Genomic DNA, 26,064 nt, shown 5'->3' with positions numbered 1-26,064 from the left:
AGTTTAAACAGGCTGAAGAGCAAAGAGCTCCAAGCTAAATCAACACTTTATTAAAACACACACTTAAAACATTAGTATTCCTTAAAAAAAACCCACACAAAAGCAAACAGACAAAAAATCCCAAGTAATAAAACTCACATTTTAAACTAGACATTACCATTCAGTATTATTGCAAAGATCCCCAAACACAGGTGTCAAACCGTAACGCTACTTAAAAAAAAAAAAAAGAGGTTCTTCACACAGCAGTAATAGTGCATATTCACATTAAGTACCCCTTCAAATGGTTTGTAAAAGGAAGGTTGATAGAAAACAGGTATACTTTCAGCTATGGTGAAACAATAAACACGCCCGTTCATTGTTTACACACACAGCACCTGAAACACTGCACGGCAACACACGGACTCATTTTATGAGCTAGGAACCTCCAGATCATCTCACAATTAAATACATACAAAGGCTTCGGCGCGCAAGCCTCACCAGGCCTCTGCATTTAAAGAGATTCAGCGCTTTGCTCAAGGCCTCCCCCATCAGGCTCCACAAGCTGCCACCGAACCGGGGAGCTTCACAGCGCCCCAGCAGCCGGTCCCGCTAAGCCTCCGGCCCGGCGGGGCCGCAGGGGGAGGGCGGAAGGCGCGGCCGGTGCCCGGCGCCGCGGGCTGCAGCGGCCGGGGGGCCGCGCCCGCGATGGCGGCCCGGGCTCAGGGCGCGCTCCCCGGCGGCCAGGCCATGCTGTTCCATGCCACAGCGCGGGATCCCAAAATGGCTTCCCGGCCCCAACAAAGCCCGCGGGATCCGGCTGCTCTGAGCCGGCCCCCCGCGTCACTCGGAGGCAGAGTTTGAATCCACCGGCCGCCGCCGCCGGCCCACGGCTGTTAACCCGCCGGCTGCCGCCCGGAGGGCCCCGCCGCCGGAGAGCTTGCTCCGCAAGCGCCCACGGACGCGTCAGTCGTCGTTGTTTTAACTATCAGCTCACTGGCAGGTAACAGAAGGCATATTTTACCCCATGTCTCGCGTTCCTAAACCGCTTCGCTTGCCCAGTAAAACAACCTCGATATTAATCGTCTAACGAAACAGAATCCAACCCAACATCTTCCTCTTTATAACCAACTCCTACACCTGAATGCCTAAAATGTCCACAACTCCCATCATCGCCGAGTCACAAGCCAGTCAAGTAGCATAGATTTAAGGATATATATGCCACATTTACTAATATATCAATGTAAAAAGCCAACTAAGCTTGTCAATAAAGCCCTCCGTACAGATCACTCACAACGAAAAAGCCTGCAACTCACTTCCACAACATAATTTTGAAAATCAGCAACTAGTAATACACCCCCATAGGTGAGAGGGGGAATTAGACATCAAGATTAACTTGGAAATTCAAGAGATGCATTAGCCTGTAGCAGTCAGATGCAAAGCACCAAGACAGAAAAATTTTTAAAAATGAGCAAAGATTTCACTTCCTTTTTGTGTAATGTTAAACTGAAAACCAGACAGCGGGATGGGGGGATTGCAAGTATTGCAGAAACACGGAACCTGGAATTTGCTAGCTAAGATCTTCCTTTCCTATAACATATCATAAACAATACCTTTTTTAGTAAATAAAGAAAAACATAAAATAAAGCAAACCAAATACTTTTTCCTTCCAGTAGACATAAAACTTCTTGAGACTGTCAGAAAACAGGCGCTGCCTCTGAACAGTTAAACGTTTCAGACGCTTCTGCCCGTGGTTACTGAGGAGCAACAAAACGTGATGACATCAGGAACACAGCTCTACCACCACAAAATGAGCACAATACTGAAATATCACGTTTTGCAGTAAAACTACGAGCAATCACTCACTGAGTGAGTGATGCCAAACTCTTTTACAGTAAAGCCCTGTCTGTTTAACAGCACTTTCCCCACAGAAGCAGTTCACTGACACCAGCTGCCCTGAGGTGACAACTGGGGGGACAGTGAAAACAGGTTTGGCACCACCCAGCACCAGCCCACAACATCGATTATAGTACGTTACCTTTGCACTAAAACTCGGCAACTGCAGCGAGCGCAGGCACTACAGCGCCCTTATCGATTCCTTCTAAATCGGAGTGGAAAGCTGCAGGTTGTAGTTACTTCCGACAAGAAAATACTCCAAGTGCTAGGCCAAGAAGCACCCAAGCAGGCAGGCAGACAGCTTCGGCAAAGATTTGTCTCTCTCCTTCCAGCTTAACAGCACCGATCCGAATAACTTCGGGCCCTAAGGAGAGGTCAGCATTCGACCCAACAACTCCAGCCCGCTCTCCAACGCGACGCCCTCACGCCCCGCTGCCTTCCTGGGGCTACCGCCCGAGCTGAGGAAGAAGCCGGCCTCCCCCCCGCCCAGAGGAGGATGCAGACCGAGACACAACGCCCCCAGGGCTCCCACACGGGCAGCCGGGACCGGCCCTCAACGGCGGGAAGCGGCGGCGGGCGGGCCGAGGCGCGAGCGGGCGGCAGCTGCCGCCAGTCAGCGGGTGACGGGTAAACGGGGGCGGTTGGCAGCGCGGCAACGGCCGGAACGGGCTGGCGCCGAGCTGTTTGTCAGCCCCTCCCGTCCCGAGGAAGGGCGGGGGAACCGCGGCCTGACCCCTGAGGGGAAGGGGAGACCCGCGCCCGCCCCAGCGCGGCCGCGGGGAGAGAGAGGCTGGCCCTCGCAGGAGCCGGCGGAGAGGGGAGGACCGCAGGCGCGCGAGGCCGGGGCTACCGGTGCCCGAGGCGGCGGTTACCTGGCGCCGGTGGAGCGAGGAAAAGGCAGAGCCCCCAGGAGCAGCAGCGGCGACGGCGGCTGAGATTGGCCTCGCCCCGCCCGCTTTGCCGAGGCCGCCGGGAGCCCCCGCCCCGCCCCGCCCCGCCCGCGCGGCGCGTGCCGCCCGCGCCCCCTCCCGCTGCGGCCTGCACCGCCCACCGGTAACCGCCCCTCGCACCGCCCCTCACGGAGCCCCTCACACACCGCCCCTCGTATAGCCCCCCTCGTACAGCCCCTCATACAGCCCTTCACAACGCCCCTCACACACCGCCCCTCACACAGGCCCTCGCACAGCGCCCCTCGTATAGCCCCCCTCGTACAGCCCCTCATACAGCCCTTCTCACCGCCCCTCACACACCGCCCCTGGTACAGCCCCTCATACAGCCCTTCACACCGCCCCTCACACACCGCCCCTCACACAGCCCCTCATACCGCCCTTCACACCGCCCCTCACACAGTCCCTGCCGCCGGGCGTATCGCGGGGCTTCCCTCCTCTTCAGCAGGCACCCCTCCATGGCGGCACCGCCCCGGCTCCCCCGGGCTGCCCTTCCCTGCCTCGGGCTCTTCCCGCGGCAGCACCGGCCTGCTGGCGGCCCCAGCCGAGCTGCCCCCTGCCTCGGCTTCCCCTGCTGCAAAATAGAGCCGTGGATGTCTGTGGAGTGAGAAATCTTAGAGATGGGGAGGTTTACCTCTAATTTTCACTTCTGCCTCTGCTGCCTGGATCCTCATTGACTTTCTTTCCCAGTATTTCTGCGTCTCCCCTCGCCGTTTCCTTCCCACTCAGTCTTTTTTGGTTTTTCTTTCCCTTTTGCTTGCTGTTCTCTAAGGCTTCCGGCGCTTGCACAACACCCCCCCGCACTTTGGATCCTGCACTATGCTCAAGCGAGCTTCACCGCTGCCAACACCAGGCCGCGGCAACCCCTGGACAACCGCACGAAAAAGAAATGTCACAGGCCTGCTTTTGTGGTGTGAAACAAGCCCCGTTGTTCAAATATTTGGGGAACATATGCAAAGACATTACCTTTGAAATCTCTGTCTGACTCACGTTTGTTTAAACCTTTCACCTCCTCAAGCCTCCAGTTTTCTTGTGGGCATCGCAATGCTGTGCGCTGCAGGCAAGGACGGTGCAAATGGCAGTAAACGGAAAAATGGGGAAGAAGTGTCACTTGAGAAAGGGTAATCAGGGAAAAAAGTTGTTACTGGGTATGCAAGAGAAATGACTCAGCTTGCTGGGAAAGACTGGGTAATAAATATGTAATTATCAAATAAATAAATAGGCTCTGTGTACTTGTTTGGATACAAAATAGGTAAATTAATCTAATTTACCTAATCCTTAAGAAACAGAAAAGGATGCAAAATAAAGACATTCACTTAAGACGTTAGCTGATGTCAATGTAGCACTGATTTTAGGCAATTACTGTTTATTTTAAAAGAGCTTTGCTCTAGCTATGCGAAAGTTTTAAGATGCTGCAGCCAAAGTTGAGCTGATCCCCGTAACACTCGGAAGCCAGCAGGTAATTTGGTCAGACGCGCAGCCCCTCACCGCTCACCTTCAGCACATGGCTGAATACCTTGCAGAAATCACTTCACTTCTCTGACCAGCCCTTCTCTTTCCGTACTCGCTCCGCACCTGTTTCCTTGTCTTTAGAGCAGATAACATTTAAGGGCTTAAGATAGTCAGGGCAAAATCACTTCTTCCCTTAAATCTCCCTAAAATTCTTTGGCGGTGTAAGGCCAGGCCCTCTCGGGGATATTTCTCCCGCCGTTGCCCTGGAGCCCAGGCAGGGCAGGCCGCGCTCCGCGCTGGCAGGACGAGGCATGTCGCGCTCCCCGGGCGTTGCTCCAGCTCCCCGGCCTGCTCTGACTTGTCCCGAGCGGTTGTTTTTCCATCAGGACCAAGCCAAGAGTCTGGAGGAGGATGGCTCAGGCTCAGCTTTCCCTCTGCTCCTTGGCTGTGAGGAACAACAGAGCCTTTGGCTTCTAGGGTTTAAGGGAAACTTGGTCAGATGTTCCAGTTTTGTTAAAAGAAGCCGGTATATATAGGGAGTTAATTTTTCCATGTTTCAGAAGAAACTGCTCTGAGGCAAACAAAAATTCTTTAAGTTTTTCAGCATCCAACAATGAGCTCTGAACATAAAGCGGGCTCACTTAATTTTATTGGCTAAGCTGAAGTCTGTAGAAAAGTGGTCAATAAGAATAAAAATTGATCCTATTAAAAATGTTTCCATTTTAACACTTAGAGGGTAATTAAGAATTTAGGAAAAAAAGCTTTGTTAACTGACACCAGGTACAGGGAAACTGCAATACAAGCCCAAATCAATCCAAGGTCCACGTTTCTCTAGTCCTACCTCTTCTTTCCGTCCCTTCCCACCGTGATCCCCACATTTTTGCTTCCTTCCCTTCCCACCGTGATTCCCACTCTCGTTCCCAGTGCACTCCTGCACTCACACCTAGCAAACCTGTTCTGCTCCGCATCCTGGCCCTTGCTATCAACCGCAAAGGTACAGGTCCCCACAGCCACTGAAGGTATGGACTGAATGCGACAGAAACCAGTGCAGCAAGGCCTTTCTGACTGGTGATACTGGGTACCGGGCACGGCATGCTGCCGTGCAGGTTGGAAAGGGTGAAATGTTGCGCTTCCCAGGGTTATGGAGGGCCGGCACTCCGCGGGTACGTACATCACCGATACGGGGGTACAGGGAAGCGCCGTGCGGGCTGGGGTACCATGGGGGGATCGCCGAGCGCAGGGCAGCGCTGCGTGATGGGGCAGTGAGGGGAGCAGGGCAACACTTCGAAGCCTGGAGGCGCTGGGGTCGGGGAAGCGCTGAAGCGAGTCGCGGGGAGCTCAGCAGCCCGGGGCGGGAGGCTGGGGCCGGGGTGCGGTGCCAAGGTGCGGCAGGGATGTGCTGGGCGAAGGCAGTGCTGTGGATTCGTTCCTTAGCGTGAGGAAGCGTGGTGGCCTTTATGTCCAAGGCTGAGGAGGTGATCGTATATACGCATTAGTATGAAAACCACCTAAAGTATCTACAATTGTATGAAGGCTGATTTCTTGCTCATTAAAGAAAAAGTTTTTTGCCATTTGCATCACACTTTATGGTTAAACTCATGAGGTCCCTTTCTCCACACCATTGCTGTCAGCCAAAGGCAACGGGCGCTCCACACAGCGCAATTAGATTGTCAGTTAAGAGGGGGCTGCAAAGCACTTCAATTCAATTTTGCCACCAGATCCTGCCATCGTCCTGACTTACAGGGGATTTCAGACGTTAACAAGCAAAGCCGATTACACACGAGGCAGGCCGACAGAGCAGCCGTTCTCACAGCTCTCATCTGCTGCTTCATCGCGGTTACTGCTGTTCGTGAGCTTCCCTGGGGGATTGATCTCAGTAAATGGACACAAGCCTGTTAACTGTAATTTTTGTTGATGCTTCAGCTGCCTAATAATAAAGTTTTTTTTGTTTTATTTTTCATTCTCTCTTCTTAAAACATGGTTAGAGCTTCACTTGAAGGGCTGAAGCACAGAGCAGCCCATTATGTATCCAACACTCTTCTAGCCAACAGTTGCTCACCTTCCCAGGCAGCGATCCTGACACAGATTCTGCAAACGAAACAGAAACTTGGCTCCTCTCAAATCAGCCGTGGATTTCCACAGGCCAAGATGTTACTTCATATCTGGGGCAATGCTCTAGTACATTTGTGTATTGCAGACAAGGGACTTCACCCAAGTCAGATAAAGCCTATACAGTAACCCATCAGAACTCTAATCTAATCTATATAGAGAGAACTATAGCTATTACAGTGTAATAACCTTCCAGTTATAACTGGAAATAACTATTACTGTATAGTATAGTATAGCATAGTACGTAGTATAGCATAGTAAAACTATACTAAATGCTATGCCATAGCAAAACTATACTATTATAGTATAGTATAACCATAAATAACCATGGTTATTTATGTTATTACACTATAATTTATTTTATTTACTGTATTTAAGTTGTTACACTGTAATAGCTATAGTGTTCTGTGTATAGATTAGATTAGAGTTCTGACGGGTTATTATCATTTCTAATAACTTTCCGGTTATAACTGGAGGTTATTCTCGGGGGAGCACACTGCCGACGCAAGCAGACACGGTGCGTTAGCGCATCTTTACCATGCGCTCAGATGACACAGTGTACTGCCAGACACCTGCAGACAGACTGTCTACAATCTGCCTAAAGCATTTCTGAGGAAATCTGCAGATTGCCCTTAAGAACCCACATGGATGGGAAGTGGATGGATCTGGGAACATACCTAACCTCCGGTCTCTCCTAAAAACACTCTCTGTTGTAGACTTTCAAAGTTTAAGTGCCTCATTTGACAGTGCCCTCTCAATGTCTAATTAATTGATTCTATTTAAGGTAGTCAACAAATATTTAGAAGATTCTATATTCAGTTAGACAAATGCATGCACTTACCAAAAACTTTGTTTTGCTGAGAATCTAAGTCCCAGGATCCTCCACAACAGGTCTTCTAGCTTACAAGGACGGAGACAGAAGCACATCTGTTCGTCACAGGAAGGGCAGGGCTAAAGCCTGCTTATCTAAAGAGTCTGAAAGTTCGAGATAACTATTTTGGCCAAAAAAATTGTCCTTGCTTAAAAGTTACGTAAGGAATATGATCCTAGTAACATTATGCAATGAACGCAAATAAAATCTAGTACCTATAATGGCTGATCTAGCAAAACAGAAAAAAAAAAAAATCAAACATTTCAATTGTGTTCCTATTGATGCAGTAAAAGGTTGAAGCGGAGAAAGTTGGTTCTTGAAGAAAATAACTATAAAACCGAGGCTTGTACACCATCCACAGGAGACTCGATAATAGTACTTCTTCATAAAGTGATTTGAGAAATTTGAGTTATATAAGTTGAAGTATGGTAAACTATAAGGAGGGTCAGCATATTGTTGAAGTCCTACGTCCAGAACACTTTTTAACAGAAGGATGTGGTGGAGGATATTTAGTTTGTCACACATGCATAAGCTAGGGTCAGGCTGCTGTTTAACACATCTCTAGAAGGACCATGCACAAAGGTCTCCTGGCTCTGAAGAAAAAAGTTGGTTTGTTGGCTGATGCAGAGATTTTTCTTTGGGAGGCATCCCACAACAGACAGTTCTGAAAAATAACAAAATGCTCAACATATGCAGAAAAAAAAATTTCCCAGCCTACTGAAGATATCAAGCTTGATGAATACTTCAGCTCTCAGTATTTGCATACTAGCTCTTACTATTTGTGCGAGTAGGATTTATTTGGTGGACTTTCAAGGGAACTTTACACTAAGAGCTGCACTCTTGTTGCTGAAGCAAAACTTCAGGTTGCATTGGAAGAACCTGCTGCTCTGCAGTGCTTTGAAACGCTATTTTTTGAGAACAGAGTGTTGAATGAAAACTCCAAGGGCTCTGCTAGGATAGCTATGTAGTCTATTTCCAGTCTAATTTAAGCAGCTTTTTAATCATTGATTAGACTAAGGAAACAATTTCACAGAATAGTTGAAGCTGGAAGAGGCCACTGGAGAAGATGTAGTCCAAATCCCTGCCCAAGCAGTGTCAGGCAGAACAGGTTTCCCAGGACTGTGTGAAGTCAGGTTTTGAATATCTCCAAGGCTGGAGAGTCCACAACCTCGTCATTCAATTTAATGTCTTCTAGGGATTTTTATTTCACTCACATTGTACCTGCTAAGAATCAGCTGACCCTCCAGTTATAATGAGTTACACAGTTAATACTTATTAGTCAACTAAAATACTGCTTAATACAGGAATGGTTATATTTTGGCTTTTAATGAAAAGACAACTTCAAAGGCAGTACATATGATCTAAAATGAATACCCTATTCTACAGGAATGCAAAATAGCTTTTGGATCCATACGAAACTACTCAGTTATTCTGTATCGTTAGTATTATTGTCCCTTTTTTGGTAGAATTTTCAAAGCAACCCAGTATTTTGTGGAGAAGTGGCCAAGAGTTTGCATGACTTTGCTTTTAAGCTAGGAATAAGACTTGTCTCATGTGTCTAATCTCTCTCAAACGTTTCTTTGAGAATGCAAGTAGATATTGCTGTAAACAGATCATGGTTTGGTTAACAATTCTGTCACAAGTCTAAAAAGGTAAAGTTAACTCAGAAGGATAAACAAACATGAGGACTTCCTACAGCATAAGGACTATTATACCAAACCCCACCAAGTCTGTTTTTAGACTTGATACAAAGCCAAGGCACTTGGGAGTCAGAAACCAAAAAGTACTTTTTGTCTGTAATACAGATAATTAAAAAACAAAACAAACCAAACAAACAGGATCCTGGTTTTCCAGGATTTGCGTGTGCAATAAACAGCACACTACCCCACAATGATGTAGACAAGAATCTAGGAGCTCACTTACTTTATTACATAGCTGAGAATATAAGACGACACTAAAACTTACACACTTCAAAGGTCTTTTTAAAAAATACATCACGCTTTAACCTAATGTTGCAGAATTTCATTTCAAAGTAATATGCAAACAAATGTTGCTTGCTTTCCAAGGCACAATGGTATAAACATAAGAACTGCAGATGCAATATATTTAATACAAAAATATAAATATTGTTAATCTAAATGACAAAACAGCACATTTCTTTCCATGTATAAACCTTAATTTAAAAAAGGTTAGCTTTATTCTCAGTCACGAAATGCAATACAATGACAATAAAAACTATTCCTTTAGTGACACCTACTCAGAATATGTCCCTATTATACCAGCATAATGAGTACTCAAAACATTATAAAAATTTTGCTGCATTATGCAAGAGAAGTTTGGCTGGTTTTTTTCCTGATAAAACTGATCCTCACAGACCTAACTCTGCAAAGTCTGAATATTATCCAGAGTTTGAAATGCTCCTTGAAAGACTGAGTCCTTGCTGAATTACATTAATAACTTTGACATTAGACTATTACTTTGTTAAATAAATTACTTTCTCAATTATAAAGTGTCAAATTCCTGAAAAACATTCCTGCTTTAAACCTTGTATCTGAAAAACTTCCAATGCAAAGTCAATTAAAACATTGTTTTATTGCTAGTAAATACAATGAACTATTCAAACGGCAAAGAACATAGAATTGTGCCAATCGGACTTTTAAATGAGCTAATAGTGAACTTACAAAGAAAAAACAATCTACTTATTGCTCAGCCTTTCTTAAGCAAATGAAAATATGAAAGTAATCCAGATCATACAGATTTCACATACAGTTCACTACAAAGAATTTCAGCATTGATTCATAAAGCTGATTCTTTGGCTGACTGAATGTGATGTAGTAGTTGATTACAATAGACTGGCGTTTGATGCTTATGTACAACCCCTTCAATTTCTCTCACGAGCAGTTCTGGATATAAAACGCTTCCTTCTTTTAAAACTTCTGTAAAACAAAAATATGTTTTATAAATCATTAGCCACTCTGTGTTTCTCTACCCAAGTTAGCCGAAACCTAACCTGGAAGTTGTTCTTCTGCAAGTTGCGCAGTCACGACAACCTGATTCCTCCCTCATTTGCTGAGGTCTGTATTTTGATATTTATGTGCTTGAACACAGACCGATAAACTAATAAATTCCAAAGAATCCATCAAGCAAGCTGGGATATGGTCACATCCTGCAATGGTTAGTGTCTATGCTCCATATCCTGTTTACTACCTATGAAGTCTTCTGATACACCAGATACACTAATATCCCACTCTGGTGAACGGTAGATAAAACATTACATTTTGCATACAGGTAAAAGGTCTGAGCTCATACTCACTGAGACCCAAAGGAAAGCTTCCAGCCTCTTAGGATTAGCCTCTAGTTGGATGCGCTACTTTCATATAACACTTGAAAACATGGTTTAAAAAGCATTGTTAAAAATACGTATGACTGAAAGTCTTACCTAGGATTGCATTTTGGGTATTTTGATCTGGGTCATCGAGATGTATCAACAGTTCTTGGTACAGAAACTCAATATGACTTTCCATTGCAGATTTCACATCACTGTCCTTCAAGGATTTAAACCAATTAGTTAAGGTGTGAGCAGCTGCCAGTCGTACATCACATGAAGCATCGTCCAGACGCTTTAAAACTTCTGAAAAGGAGCATATACATAACCAAACAGCACTGTGAACAGCGAAGTTATCTTTTGCATTTGAAAAAACAAATGTGTTTTGTCATCGCTGAAATTATTGTTGCATTTATGACATATTTCTGTCTTTTGAACATTGCGAATACACGTAGTACCTTGTTCCTTGCATTGTTATTGGATTGTTGTCACAAACATTAAAAGAAACGTACAAAATTATTTAGATTAGTTGAACGTTCTCTAGCACTCTTTCTAACAAGGTACTATGAATGTCTATTAATGCATTACCGAAGTACAGAGTTTAAGTATTTTTATGCTCTATAAAGCACAGTATGTCTATCAAATATTACCATTTCAATGACTGCATTGCAGACTACTTGAATATGCAAGATGCAAAGATATACTTTGACAGTTGTCTGATCATGTATTTCTCCAAAATAAAAATATTTGTTGTTAGATTTCTACTGTGCCATGTAAGAAAAAGTATCAGTCATTAAAATGCTGGGTTTGGGAAAGTCTGATTTATTTGTATATATCTCTGAGAACATAAATCCTGTTACATAGCATAGACTGTACTTCTCATGATTCATTGTTTAGCATTTAAACATCATCCTAAAAAGCGTTACAGATAATAGCTCTATTTGACATTACAGCACTCTAGATTAGGGTTTTCTTCTTCCTTTTTTTTTTTTTTAAATAAAAACCCCCACCCACTACCTATTCACGTCTATTTATGGTACAATGAAATGGTTTGCTCTTGGCACTCTGAAACACAGCAAGGAGAACAATGTGACTACCATTTATATAATGCATTACTGTGCTGCTTTCACTATAGTTAGAACATTATTTCATATAGTCTAAGCTAGGAAGGAATGCAGATGAAATACTGGCAAGCCTTGCAAAGACCATCATATTGAGTGAAGTTCCATCTAGTGGTCTAATGCATAATAACGTTGGGAATACTGCTCCGTTCTGCTCAGCTGGGAGCGAGGGCATTTCCAAAGGACATTAACTTGCTGCAATACAACACCTCAACGAAATGAAATACTGCGGTTAAAAAGCTACTACAGAAAGGCCTTGCAAGAAGCAAGTGCTGTTGGAGTCACACTCAACAACACCTACTCAACTGTTTAACACCTTGATTTTCTAAAATGTGTGTGTACTTCAAATACTTTAGGCAGTCTCACTTCTCAGTTTAAGAGCATGTCTTAGTCTCTGCAGGATTAAGACATTAAATTACCTCCCATACGCAAGAATGCTGCTAACGGTATGATTTTGTGCAGCACTTTATTTTTTCCATTTCCTTAATATCTATAAAATTACTCTGGGGGAAAACTATCCATATAGTTAAAATACCAGATAAGAGAACACAGAAATACCATTAGAATATGTGTATGGGAGTGAAATAAGAATGGCTGAGAAACCAAGCCTACATAAAATCTGCCTCTATTTGCACCTCAAACTGTTTAAAGGCTTTTTGCTTTTTATGTGGGATTAAAAGCCAGATGCCATAGTGACATACAGCAGTTTTTGTCATTCCCTAGTCTACGTTAGTGCTTCCACTGCTACCAGCTGCAGTGAATCTGCAGGTGAAGTGGACAACCTGCACAGTGAATCCTAAAGCTATACAGTGAATCTGCCTGCTGCTCCAGCATGATGCTTTTCATCCTTAAAAGCTAAGCTCCCTATGATACTTCAGGTAAAAAAGCAACTGTAATTCTTCAACATGGAGATCTTGATTTAAAAAAAAAAACCAAACCAAACCTAAACTTCTACACTTACCTGTGTAAGTGTTGGTAAATTTATCTTCATCAAACTGCCTCCCACAGACTTTTAAAAAAACACCAACAATACGACAAGCCATCAGTCGAGTAATTTTAGAGTCTTCGTCCATGGCGGCAATAATTTGGGGCATTAGCCCATCTTTGACTTTTAAAATCTACAGTTAACAGGAAAAGCATAGAAGAACAACAGCTTTTCAGTCACTCTAAAACAATATGCTTATTGGTTACATCAGTTACTATTAGGTCTGACCGATACTGCCTTGCTTAATTTAAAAAGAAAAAGTTAACTATAAAAGTTAACCTGAAAATCTTGCAAGTCCCACAGGTCTATTTTTGCCTCTAAGGAAGCTTGGGAAATGAAAATCCACCAGTCGATCATCCAGTTCATGAATGCTCAGTATATATGCAGATGAGTTTTATGTAACTTGTAAAAGTTTTAAACTTACTTGCCTTTTTATTTTTAAAAAATTGTTGGCAAGACTTTAAGGAATTTGGAGATGAGGATTATGTGTACGTACCAGTAGATGGTGCTCTTATTCTAAAAGGAAGCTTTTAAGTAAAGACTGTTGTAATACAATGTTTTAGTGAGTTTCATAATTTGACTTTAATATGTACATTTTGTATACATTAATGCAAAAAATGCATTAAGGCACTGATTCAGAAAAAATGTTTAACTAGAACAGCAGTCTCTGATATAAATGTTTTTGTATATGTGAACCCAACCAGTTACATGTGTTTAAGCACTTTGTTCAATTAAGGTCTGTTAGACAATAAAGACTGTGAACATTTAACAACATTTTAATTCCATTTATCTTTAAAAAATACCCTTATATTTAACATATTTCCCATGCATCATTTCCAAATGCTATTGTTGTTAGCAAAGAAGCTTCAAAAAACCCCTCAGATTCAATTAATCCTTAATCACTATGGTGGGTAACATTTCTTCAAGTGTACTTAAAGAGTTAGCTCTCTACTTTGGTTTCTACAGATACCCTTCAAGTTTTATCTCAGGTCCTCCTGCCCTTTCCAGGAATCTTTTAGATTTTTTTTTCCTAAATGGACCTGTGGGCTCCAAGGCAGCCAGACAACTTGCCTTTGCCACATTACACAAAAGCATGTCCTGGCTAGCTCCAGTGCTGCTGCACAGGCGCTGGCTTGGGGTCCAATAATGTCAAGTACCCAAGTTGCTGTGCTAACAGTGGTTAGTATTTTGTGCTACAGAACTGACATTATGCTAGAATGAAGATCTACAAAATCTGACGATGGCGAGTTCTACAGCTCACCATATTGATGCCCTGAGGTCTCTTATCAGGATATCATCGTCCCTCCACTACTGATAGTTTCAATTATTAATACTCAATTACAACTAATGAATTTTATTATGAAAACTATATGTCCATCTGAAAATATTACTTACAACAGGGATTTATTGTTTTTTTTCTCCTTGCATTTCTTTTGTCTTCCTGCCTAAGATTTCAAAGTACATTTGATGAGAAAGAGAGAATTTACCTCTTTTGGTGAAAGCATTTCACAGTGAATAAGAGCCCAAAGGCATGATACAGCTGTAGTGCGGATGGCAGCTGCTGTTCTTCCAGCATGCCACTGCAGATTAGGAGCCAGTATGTCTTTTATGACAGTCTCAAGGTAGCTAGGGAACAGCCTGAAGCCAAAAATAAGAAAGCAAAATAAAGGTTCATGAGAAAGTGACAAAGAGACTGACAGGATGTAAAAGAGAATTTTCTGTCATAGAAGCATAGGCAGAAAAGGAAAAAAAAAAGACTCTGTAAAAAATAAATAAAATCTTATAAGCCAATGTGATTATAATGTATGTGATAAGCTTTTCATAACTTAATTTTTCTAGATAATATTTAAACAAATACCTAACATTCATGGAAAAGGGAGGCTAGACTTTCTCCCACTTCAGACGATGCCCATGACTCACTGTGTTATCTCGGTAAACTACTTACCTTCTCTCTGTCTCATTTTCTCCGTCTGTGAAGTAGAGATAACACCCCATATGAATGTTGTGAGGATTCAGTAATATTTGTGAGGCCCTTTGAGACTGTCCAGTGAAAAGTATTTATAATGTGAAAAGTATGAATGCTATTGATGAGACCTGAACTACTGATACTGCAGGAAGCCTACACAGAATACTTCAGCTTTCCCTTGGCTCAGAAACTCGTCTCTCTCAAGGATGAGAGGTCTGTAGGATTTTCTGATGGTGCCAGTCGCAATACTAGTTTGTTTTCATTACAAACACACAAATCTGTGATATTTTTGCTGATGCTTCTTCCTCCTCCTCTATTGAATGGGCTGTTACAATCCTAAAAGTTGCTGCAAGAGTCAGCACTTGCAATAGGCAGTATTCCCTCACACGCATTTAATTCCAGCTCAAACGCTTTTAAATTAAGAGAAAAAGATATACATCTTACACACAAGTTAAAAAAGACTTTGCTGCATCAAAGAGATGTGTGCCTGGCTGTGACTAGACAACTAAGGCTTAGATTATTCTCTGTGCCTCTCTGCCTTAAAAAGCAGCTGGCAGCGTGCAAAACAGATTGGCAAATACCAGGCTAAATCTACCTTGACTTGTGTCCCACTCTATTCAAACCTTCCGTAGACCTGGACTGCAGCCACCTGAGTGCAAAACAGCACATCACCACCCTGGTGCTTGGCAGAGGGGGAAGGAGGTGTTGCTGACTTTTTGCTAAAGTCCTGCATTTCCAGGATGAGTAAGTGGCTCCTACAGAGATGTGCCAAGCCACAGGAGGAATATAATGGGTAGATGTTAACAACAAACAATTATCACTAAGTACTTTTTAAAAAAACAAAAGAACCCCAAAACGCAACAACAAAACAAAATCATCCAGCAATAAAAAAATTCCATAATAATATTGTATCAATGTAGTAAGAAATGTAATTGTATCTACTTTCCTGTAACTACCCTTTACCCACTGCAGTTAGACCTTGTCATCCAGGTGTAATCTGACTGAAGCATGACCAGCTAGCCTGCCAGGCCTTAATTATCTATCTATTGCACATACACAAAACTGAAAATCTCCATCTTCAACATGATGAAAATAGATATGCCTGGCTGCTGCTCAGCCCCTTGGCCCAGGGAGCGCTCTGTGTCCGAGAAAGTCAGAGATCCCTTCTTGCTTCCTGGCCAGCAGATGGCACTTAAGATTCAGAAATAACACGAAATCGCATGTCCCATTAGACACATCTGAATTTGTCAAAAACCTTTAGATTTATTATTTTAAACACATCTTTGAGAATTAATAATTTTCTATTCAAAAAGTTGCCAGAAAAAATATAACCAATGATCACCATCATTCCAAATTTCCTTTTAGCTCCAAAGTTAAAAAAAGCTTTGTGCTATCTGTGCTACTGTGCTATCTGATCAGCAGCTGCTTCTGTTTTCAATAAAGCTCTCTATTAAACTGCAAAGAAGAAAAACAATCTGTCAAAACATAAAGGTAAATTCCATCAGCATTATGTTAACCATAATGCTATGCTATTTGTGAGAGTATTTGTTCTAGTGCCTTGAAATAGAATCAGTAAAGCAATATCTGGCAGTTATCTGACTCAATCATGTCAGACTCAAACAAAATTAGATGACCACACAACTGTGTTTAGTATAATAACTGAAAGCCTTCTTATCTAAACTGTTAGAATGTTTTTAATGAGCTAAACAAATTACCACCAGCAGTGAATGCGATTGTGTAACCACAACTTGTTACTACTTCACTACACTATCTCTCATTACCATTAAGATGTATTTTTTGCTGTTGCTGATGTAATTAAATTCTCCCTCTTTCTATTTTCAGATCTTACTGTTGTAAATCTAGGTAACTTAACTCCAAAAGTGAGTCATTTCCATGAAAGAACATACCCTGTGCTGTTTGTATTTACAGAGTTGAGACTATTCTCAACTGGATATGAAGTATCTAAAATGTGATCTGTGCACAGAATAATGCCTAGCTCTTATGATATAAAAAAAAAAGATATAAAAAGCAGACCTTGGGTTTACATTAAAATTGCTACTCCCATTTTATGGACTTAAATACTTAAACTTTCATTCCATGTTAATTATTTTTTATACATTTCTCTTCTGGATTGGCTCCTTTTCTGCTTTTATGGCACTGCTGCACTTGGCTTTAGGTATTTGTGGATTGTTGTGTTTTGGGTTTTTTTGTGTGTATGCTTTTGTTTTTTCCAAACTTAACATCCTAAATCCAGGTAATTGGAAACAAAATTCCATTTGCTTTTACAAATCAAAACCTCCAAAAATGTTTTGCAAACAACTCTTCAAACACAAAAACTTTACGTTACCTCCTACAGCAAAGCACTGGCTGTTACAATGGTAAGTAGGATCAAGACTTCAAAGAGTCATTTAGCTCCCTCTACTGCTTTTTAGCTTCTGAAGATAAACCTACTGGTAAAATTCATTGCATTGCTCTTGTTCTCAGAGGACAGAGCGCCTCATTATGAGTGAGACAGGGCCATCCTTAGCCAGGAGTGTTCTCCTACAAACAGGTCTATTAACCTCATTGGATGTATCTAAATCTTGACAAAAGGCCATTCACCCACACTGCCCTGAGCAAAACAACTTCCATCATTGCTATCTGTGGAGAGCTGGTGTGACGGGTGGCTATATTCGCTGAGAGTATTACTTTGAAACATATTCTTCTATTTTTTTCCACACTGATAATTTCCCTTTCCTGGGAATCCTAGCGAGGCTGACAGGTCATTGGGTTGGTTTTCTTTTTCCCATCTTTGCCTCCATTATTTATACAAATGATTGGGTTGCAGATGAAAGATTTTTTTTATTCATCATATTTACTTTGCCTACTGCCAAAACAAAAGTTTACTCTTTGATGGTATTCTCCATGTGGTCCTGCACTGACCATTTCTCTCTATCAGCAGTACCTACTTAATTAATACACTTACCTGAGCACTTCAGAGACTTTCAGTTAGAGAAGTGCTATCAGTCCTATTGTACAGGTGAGAAACAAAGAATAAACAAGGCTATGTGTTAATGCAGAATTCCTTCCCACATCCTAGCCACCCTAGTCAGGAACATTGCAGGTCAGGACTCTGTAGCATGCCAGGTAATGTACCTGTCATACTGCTTAGATGCAGCCTAAATGATTTTCTGTAGATCACAAATGAGAGGCAGAACAGAGAATTTAACTAAATTCTTCAAATTCTATTCTGCTGTAATCTGTAACGCTATTTCTGAGGAGGAAGGACAGGAGACCAGATAACTGAAAACATACAGAGAAGAAATGCCAGTGAGACTAACTTGTTGATCAGGTATGAATTTGATTACATACTTTGGAAGAATGAACATATTTAATGTTTTAAAAACAAATGTAGAAAATAATACATGCAACTGTATGGTAGATGAACAGGAGCTAATAATGTATTCTGCAGTAAATAAAGGACAGCAAAATTAGGCCATAAAAGAAAATAAATAGAGAGAAGAGAGTTGCATTATTCCATTTTTAGACTGAAATACATTATTACACACTTAATAAGCATTATTGTTGTGTTCAGGGCACCACAGAACACACGAGATGACACCTCTTGGCTCCACAGTCTTCGCATTCTCAGTTAGATGATACGGATCTGAGATAAAACAAATTAGCTTACAACAAATAGTCAGATCCTGGAACACTTAAAATAGTTTTCAAAGTGCTTTTCTTTCTTTCTTTCTTTCTTTTAGGAAGATTCTTGCATATCTAGATTGATCTTGTAACTACCACTCAGTTACATGATTTTTTAAACAAGTAATCCACTGACTACAAAGCGATTTTTCATATGAATAGGGATTTTAATATTGGATCCTGAAAATATGGAAACAGATAACACCACACTTGGCACAAAAGCTTTCAGTTAAAAAAGGACAGCTTCATTATACTCCATCTTAAGCACACTAGCTCAAAATCTATGAGGGGATGCATTAGCAGATTCTTCAGCTTACTTGGAATCCCCCACTGAATGGGAACACCAGGGTTCCTCCTCCTCCTACAGTATAGAATGCAGGCCATGAATATACTAAATGTATCTAAAAATGGTAAAAATACATCTACATTCATACTACCATGGCCTCATGGAACCAGAATGAATGTTCAGCATACCAGAATGCCCACTGAATGCCAATTTGTTCATCAGAATAATGAAAAAAATTCTAAGTATAAATGACCATTGCTATCAAAGTACTTTTAGGAAGAATGCTTCCTATGATTTTTTTTTTTTTGAAAGAGTTAAAAATGAAAACAATATGCATCAGAACATGTTTACATACTAAATGCAGCAGGCACTGGGAAAAGCAGAGCAGATATGGTTTATGTATTCAGGACAACCTTGCAAAAGTGTTTGCACTACTAGTAGAGCTAAATTAATGATGACAAAAGAGACCCACTGTTGGAATTGTTATAAATGGAAGGGTTTTACAAGCACTGTAAATTATAGTTAGATTGTGCTTGCAATGCATAAATAGTGCCAAGCAACAGAATTCCATCACCAGTCACAGAGCAATAATAATTCCTTATCAAACATTAAGTTTAATGCTTTTTAAACACCATGCTATATCATGGGGATTTTTAAATGCCCATTTTTGGGGGTGTTTTACCTTTTCCTTACAATGACTACAAGCAAAATTGAAGGATTTACAAGCTGGCTGGTAGAAAAAGAATAAAAAACAACTAGCCCCCCCATATTTCTTTCCTAAGAATCCCTATTTTAGCTTTCAAACATATATTCTTTTCAACTATAGCTCTTTATTTTTTGAAAACTATCCAGATCTGCATGACAACCATTTTAATTCTCCATAGTGGCAGAGGTAGGAAGACTACAGTGGAAGAAGGCCAAACTGCAATTACTTATATTTTTTGTTAAATTATTGCACTCTGCCCTTCTAAAGATTGTTAAAAAAAAGCAAGAAAAATACGCTGTAGAAGATGGTGGGAATGTCTTTCTTCTCCCAGACATGCTAACATGGACACAGTTATAGAGGTTAAATAACTACCATGGTCATTACTTTTTAATACCACTGTAGCATTCAAATAGCTGTGTGAAATCAGAACTCTGCTTACCCCTGAGAATTGATGGTTTCACTTGCTTTCTGGAGCAACTGTGATAGAACAGTGAAAAGTTTTAACCGCATCTGGGGATCTTTGTTTGGCTGAAGACACGTCTTAAGAATAAGAATAAAGTCATTCAGAGCTTCACCTATGACAGGACCTAGAAAATAAACACGTAAGGCTTATCTCAGAGTACCAATAAGATCTATTTAGATGTTTAATAAGTGAGTGCATTAAAATTTGTAATGTGCCTGGTATTACAACAGCACTTACCTTTCCACTCTTGCATGGCAGCTGTCATGTTACGTCATATTAGGCGGTGTACAGATACCCAGGCTAACTCTCCATGGGCTCAGGTACCCACAGCCTTAGCCACGGCAGCATGGTGTTCCCTAAGATTGGTTTGCTCTCATGTCATTCAGCCAGCTTGGGATTGCTGTACTACATTGCATTATGTAGTACGGACATACCAATGACATCTGCTAGTTGCTGGGACCAGCAGTACAGGATGACATTTTGGGTGGACTAATGCATTTGGGGGGAGATTAACACTGTTCACTATGTAGCTCTGAAAGTTTGAGGTAACGCACAAAGTTCTGGTTTTATTGAACTTAATGAAAAATTATACTGAATCTGGTATGACCATGACACCACTCCAAACAGCAGCATTAACTGTGCTTGTTTCTTCTTTCAAGTTTTTCCATGTGCAGCATTCAATGAGAGACATTCATGACTCCCAGAGGCACAGGAAAGGGTCAGCCTCAAAATTTGGATAACAGAATTATTGCAGCAGTATTCTTTCTCCATGTTTAAATAACGCTTATTTGCATTTTACAAGAGAATCTAAAATATGATGAATTTTAGAAGCTATTTGAAATAAAAATATTTTCCAAATTAATTCTCTAGCTTGTTAACATTTTCACATCCCACGATGAATTCTGTTTTCACCACTAAACAATAAACAAACAACAGAAAACCCTAAGCTGTTATCCCAACATTTGAAGAAATGATTTTCCCAAAAGAGAAGGAAGTTTGTGCCTTTCTGCTTGATAATGAGTAACATCTGCATGGTTTTAAAGATGACGACTATACACATGCTTTATTCTGCAAGCTTCTTGCTGTAGAATGCTGTTTCTGCTCTATATTTGCAATAAACTGGTTTCCTCTAGGAACTTCTTCAGCTTTGCTTCCTTCTGATGCACACTCCATTCAACCCCAGTCACTCCCAGAAGGAGACAACACTGGCATTTCTGATGACAAGAATATTCCTCACGCATGGAATGGACAGATTGAAGCATTCAAGATGCCAAAACAAGTTCACTAGCATTTAATAATATCTGGAAATTTAATATTTAAAATAATAACCCCCCCCCCCCCGCCAAATCTTCACTGTCTAGACTGAAGCAATACAGGGTGTTGAACTGCAGTTTTCTAAATTTCTGTGCCAACAAATAGGTCTTTATTTTCACAGCATTTATTCAAAATACATTGCTTCATGTGAGTTCTGAGACATTTAAAAGATACTACAATTCTACCTAACTGAAAAGAGCAAATTCAGCAGATGGAAAATAAACAAAGTAAACTACATTGCTAATTTCAGCTTAAACATACATTCCTGAAAAACAGTAAAAACTGAGAAATTTGAAGTGAGTAAACCTGATTAAATTGACTAAAACCAACACCATGTGTGGGAATGAAAAGAAAGAAAAGAAGGAAAAAAAAAAAAAAAAAGTCTCCAAGCTGCTGTGTCAGACAGAAAACACAGACAATAGCATATTACCAGTGTTGGGTGCAAGCCAAAATGTTTGCCCAGACATTTGATGATTTATTTAGCATTAAGGAAAACAGAGACAACTGTCTAGAAGTCCCTCAGTCATGGAAATGGGAGTGCAAATATACAGAAAAGTTGGCCTCTGAGATCTTGCACTGAAAAAACTTCTTGTTCTTTCCACAGATGAAAAAAAAGTACTTATGCTTGTTGCTGCACAAAGCAGCAAGTGGGTGCTTCACATAGGTTTGTTGAGGCTTTTTTTGAGATTCAAAGATTAAATGCAGAAGATACAGTCCCTTAAAACATACCTGTCCGCATTTAACTATCTGTGGTAGCAATAATAATACTTCACCTGTAGCTGAAGTAGCAGTCTACAACCCCTTTTTAACTAGCAGAAAGGAAAAACCAAATAAACAGGACTTCCCATTTTAATTATCTTAAAATGGGTGTCCAGGTGAAAAGAACTGCCTGTCACTGCGTCCCTTGCCTGTAGGTGCAATCTGGAGAGCTGCATCAGAGGAACGTTCACTGTGCTGATCTGAACTTAGGTGAAACATATGTTGAAGTGTTTCACTGATCTATACACAGTAATGTATTGAAGAACATAAGTGAGGAAATGTTTGTACAGAAAGATAGTATTTTTTATAAGACTAGCGAATAGATAGAAAAAATAGATACATTTTTGGACACGCAAGCTACATTAGTTCGTCTCCCGATAATCCTTACCTGTTTCATTTACCTGAAAGTGTACTTTTACATAAGTGCTTTTAGTATGCTCCTTGCAACCAAGGAGTCTTTTGGAATTTGAGCGGCTTCAACATTTTTGGTTTTGCTTTCCATCACATTCTTGTGAAGTTCCTGAATATTACACTATTCATTATAAAACACAATGTGTCTGCAGGCTATGGAGATCATGACTCTATTTCTTTAGAACTAGGTAAGCTATCACACTACTAAATAAGTCATACCTGAATGAGTTGCGATGACATCCAACTGTAATATTTCTGGAGAATAGCATGTCCAACAATCACATGATACTGAAACCCATTCCATAAGCTGAATTATATGCTGTTTGTAGAGATAAAGAAAACTCTCCAATTGCTGCACTTCAGCTAATGAAGACATTGTTTCCTGTACCTGTTAGAAGAGATGAATACTTTATCTCAACTGAAACAGTATTAAAAAAAAAAAAGAAAATAAACTTTTAAAACTCATAATGATACTATAAGAACAGAAGGGACACAAGAAGATTTCCATAGTTTCTACTTGGACTATCAAGATTGATATTTAATGTCTGCCTATACTTACATCCATTAACTTTGATTTAAAGTGAAACATTTGTCCTGATTTCAAAATGAAATCGTAAGGAACTCAGCAACGTAACAGCAAAATGAAAGAATCTCTAATCCATGTGAAAACCTATCCAAAAACTAAACACATCATAAAAAAGCTCTTACTAGTTTTAAAGATGTAGTGATTTTTCATCTTAATTTATGAATGGTTTAAAACATTATCACAGAGGGAATTTCTCACAATCCCATCAGGCAGGCTATGGCAGCGTCCAAAAATATTGCTGTTGCAGCTCAGAGAAGACATGGTATTTCACCTCTCCCCCTTCTCCCCCCCCCCCCCCCCCCCAGTTTTAATTATGCAAGATGCTCTCTCTTTACAGTAGCTGGGCAGGTTCATTTTGAAATTCTCAACTTCTGTTGCTTAGAAGTACCGAAATTCACTGTTACATTTGAAACACCCTTTTCATGTTTACATTTAGACTATTTCATGAGACAGGCAAATAAAACATGTACATGAAAGAACTACTACATTAATTCCAGACACAATCACACTTGGCAAGGAAGCATATAGATTTTCTTAATCACTTGTAGCAGATGTATTTCAAAGCAAAGGAAAATTTGCTTTTACAATTCCTGAAGACTCCTACCAGAGGTACAAAACTTCTCTAAGGAAGAGATTAAAAGCATGCTGAAAGCAGCATCTATAGATTTAGTGATTTCAGTGGACAGTGAATCAAGACCGGGGAGCAAGACACCATTAGAAACCCCACTGAGAAATAACATATGTCATCAGCATGGCCAGTGCTAGCAGGGAAAGATGTAGTGCAGTGCTATGAGTGACATCATTTTACTCTAAGTGGTTCAGTACAACTACAAATTGTAGTCATATTTTTAATATTTTTAAGCTGAACTCAACCGCACAAGTTAGCTGAAACATGTCTAGGACCTTTAGAATTTTACAGATTAATCACCTGCCAGACAAAGATGTTATTATGGAAGTGTCAGATGTGGAGAAAATAAATGAGATTTCGGGGGGGGGGGGGGGGAAATCAGGATTTGCTAAGGACAAAGGTTACTCTTAAAGCAGGTTTGCGTGCCTCAAGCACAATATATTTCTCCTCTCTGGAAGCATTCTGCCAGCCAGCCAAAACAACTCAGAGTAACTTATATGTAAAATATTAATTTATCTGTAAACTAATTGGAACATTTTACATGACAGAATGTGTCGAGATAGAAACCGTTCCCCATTATTAACCCCACCACAATCAGCAAGATGTTTTTTTCCATTGAACAGAAGAGAGACAAAATAATACATTGTTCACAGGTGATTTAAAATAAACTCTTTAAGTAGTTTCAGGAGTGCAATTAGAAAAAAAAAAAAAAAGAGAAAATAAATTAAATATGCCAATAGACCGATGCATATCTTCTCATTAAGAAGTGTCTCACAGTTAAAAAAAAATAGCAAGGGTGATTTTCTTTCCTATATTTGAAAGCTAACAAGTTTAATGATACAATATTTTCATGCTAATGCCAAAGAAGAGCCAAGATAGCACAGGCCACTGTTAATGAAACAAAATCTTATCTTTAGGTCACCAGTTAAATCACTGACAAGCTCAATACATGCTTAACAGACTCTAATAACTGATATGGCTTCTGTCTGTTTGGGGCTGTAAACCATACTCCTCATCATGATACCAAAGTGCTCAGTTGGTGGTCTTGGTCTTTTTCCTTAGCCCTAAGCAACCAGAAACACTGATGAACACAAAGCAGGGGCCAAAAATGAAGCAAGATTGTGAACGTTCACAATCAGGTCTCATCAGTTGCAGTCTCCACTATCTCTGTAATCTTCTGTCCCCTTATAGTAAAGCCTGAATTGAAGTTCTATAATGCAGATTTTGGAATAATTTATGTTTATACTCAAAATCTTGATCCTGAATACAGACTTCTTTTCTGAACAACAAATTTATACTTGTAAAGCTAGATGTAATACATTTGTTCTATATAGTCTTAAGCTATTTTAACAGGGACTTCTTGCCTTCTGCAAGTTGTACAGCTCACTTTGAAGTTCTAGAATAGTCAGTAACTGGGGGTGGTGGTGGTGATGTAAATCAAGCTGTATTTGTCTTTGTGATAAATTTGCAATATTGCAATTCCGTAATCTCGTTGCCAGATTTTATATCTGCCTAGCTGAAAGAAAGGTTAATGAGAAAAAAGATTCTCGTCCAAAGTACTGTCAACTTAAAAAATCATCTGTAACTGCAGGAACATCTTAAACCTTTAATAATCTTGGGAGATTAACTTTTCTGTATGTGAAAATCAGGCTTTATGTCCATGAAACTGCTTTCTTTGTAGGAGTATGAATTTGTAAGGTTTTAAATGGACATTGCTGACTTTATAGACCACTGTAGGCCTAAACAGACAAGATACTGCAAAACATACCAGATCCATCTGTCCGAGGCTTACTTGGACAGATTGTTTGTTTAAAAAAAGAAAAAACAAAACCAAAACAACCCGCCCCAAAATCCCACTCTCATACCGGCTCTCCATGAGACAGATCTTCATGCCTTACCTCTTTGACCTGCAAAGTCTTTTCAATATTTGTTTCAAGCTTTGTTCTATTTTACTTCTTTCGGAATAGTTTTCTAAGCGTATGCCTCCTCAGAGGCAGCCTGTCAGCTATGGGGCCATAAATACTGATGCTACACAGGCCTTTGGAATACCATGCCTGGGAGCAAGAGAAAAGGAAGTAGAAAAGCCATCACGTTTAAGGCACACATTTGAAAAAAGACAACTCGCATAGGTCACAATTGTACTACACGAGGATGGCTTGCTGATTTATTTGATATTTAGCTTGGGGAAGAAAGAGGAAGAGAAATAAGGGGGTGAGAGAATGTTTAGCCAAAAAAGCTCATCTGTTATCAGGGCATCTACAGATGTCCTTGATTTTAAAGCATTCTTGCAACATTTAAACTTTTGGTTCTGGTGGGGAGGTAAAAAGGTTAACTACTGTAAAATCAGTCTGATCTTTGTCTAAAGATAAAAATGATTATGAAACTATCAGTTTTTTAAGGCTAGTAGTGCTCTTGATCTATAAGTGAATTTTTCTTTAACAGTCAGAAAAATAAATCTGAGGTTTTTCCTGGCCACTTGTGTGCTCCTATGTATAACCCAGCATTAACAATAATCCAGTGACTTTTATCCACCTAAAAAGTAAGCATCAACAGTTCAACCAGCACCAACAGCACATCCA

General features: G+C 40.6%; 2 protein-coding genes across 23 annotated transcripts in view; both read right to left on the bottom strand.

Moving 5' to 3' along the window:
* The window catches only part of SUN1 (Sad1 and UNC84 domain containing 1), a 35,409-nt gene extending 28,048 nt beyond the window's left edge, over positions 1–7,361 (bottom strand). For 4 of the 20 annotated variants that reach the window (XM_087734286.1, XM_087734289.1, XM_087734291.1 and 1 more), the window contains exon 1: positions 2,745–2,807. Coding sequence is in view for 1 of the 20 variants with exons in the window: in XM_087734292.1 (XP_087590418.1) it covers positions 7,222–7,307 (86 nt within the window). In the remaining 19 variants the exon portion in view is untranslated. Of the gene's footprint in view, positions 1–452; positions 612–2,014; positions 2,237–2,744; positions 2,842–3,453; positions 3,686–3,785; positions 3,874–4,314; positions 5,739–7,221 lie in introns of those variants that run through there. The other 16 variants (XM_087734288.1, XM_087734290.1, XM_087734294.1 and 13 more) reach the window with 15 other exon arrangements.
* A 2,463-nt stretch (positions 7,362–9,824) lies between these two features.
* DNAAF5 (dynein axonemal assembly factor 5) overlaps positions 9,825–26,064 on the bottom strand; it is a 31,156-nt gene continuing 14,916 nt past the window's right edge. For all 3 annotated transcript variants that reach the window (XM_087731167.1, XM_009467912.2, XM_087731168.1), the window contains exons 8-13: positions 22,491–22,659; positions 19,764–19,911; positions 14,170–14,320; positions 12,659–12,815; positions 10,691–10,882; positions 9,825–10,187 (exon numbers count right to left, since the gene is read on the bottom strand). In XM_087731167.1, the coding sequence (XP_087587293.1) occupies positions 10,048–10,187; positions 10,691–10,882; positions 12,659–12,815; positions 14,170–14,320; positions 19,764–19,911; positions 22,491–22,659 (957 nt within the window). In that variant the 3' untranslated portion in view covers positions 9,825–10,047. The remainder of the gene's footprint in view (positions 10,188–10,690; positions 10,883–12,658; positions 12,816–14,169; positions 14,321–19,763; positions 19,912–22,490; positions 22,660–26,064) is intronic.

This window comes from Nipponia nippon, unplaced genomic scaffold (assembly GCF_047370975.1).
Source record: "Nipponia nippon isolate SJK-2023a ecotype South Korea unplaced genomic scaffold, ASM4737097v1 scaffold_5, whole genome shotgun sequence".
Lineage (NCBI taxonomy): Eukaryota > Metazoa > Chordata > Aves > Pelecaniformes > Threskiornithidae > Nipponia > Nipponia nippon.
This window is presented reverse-complemented; position numbering and strand designations above follow the sequence as displayed.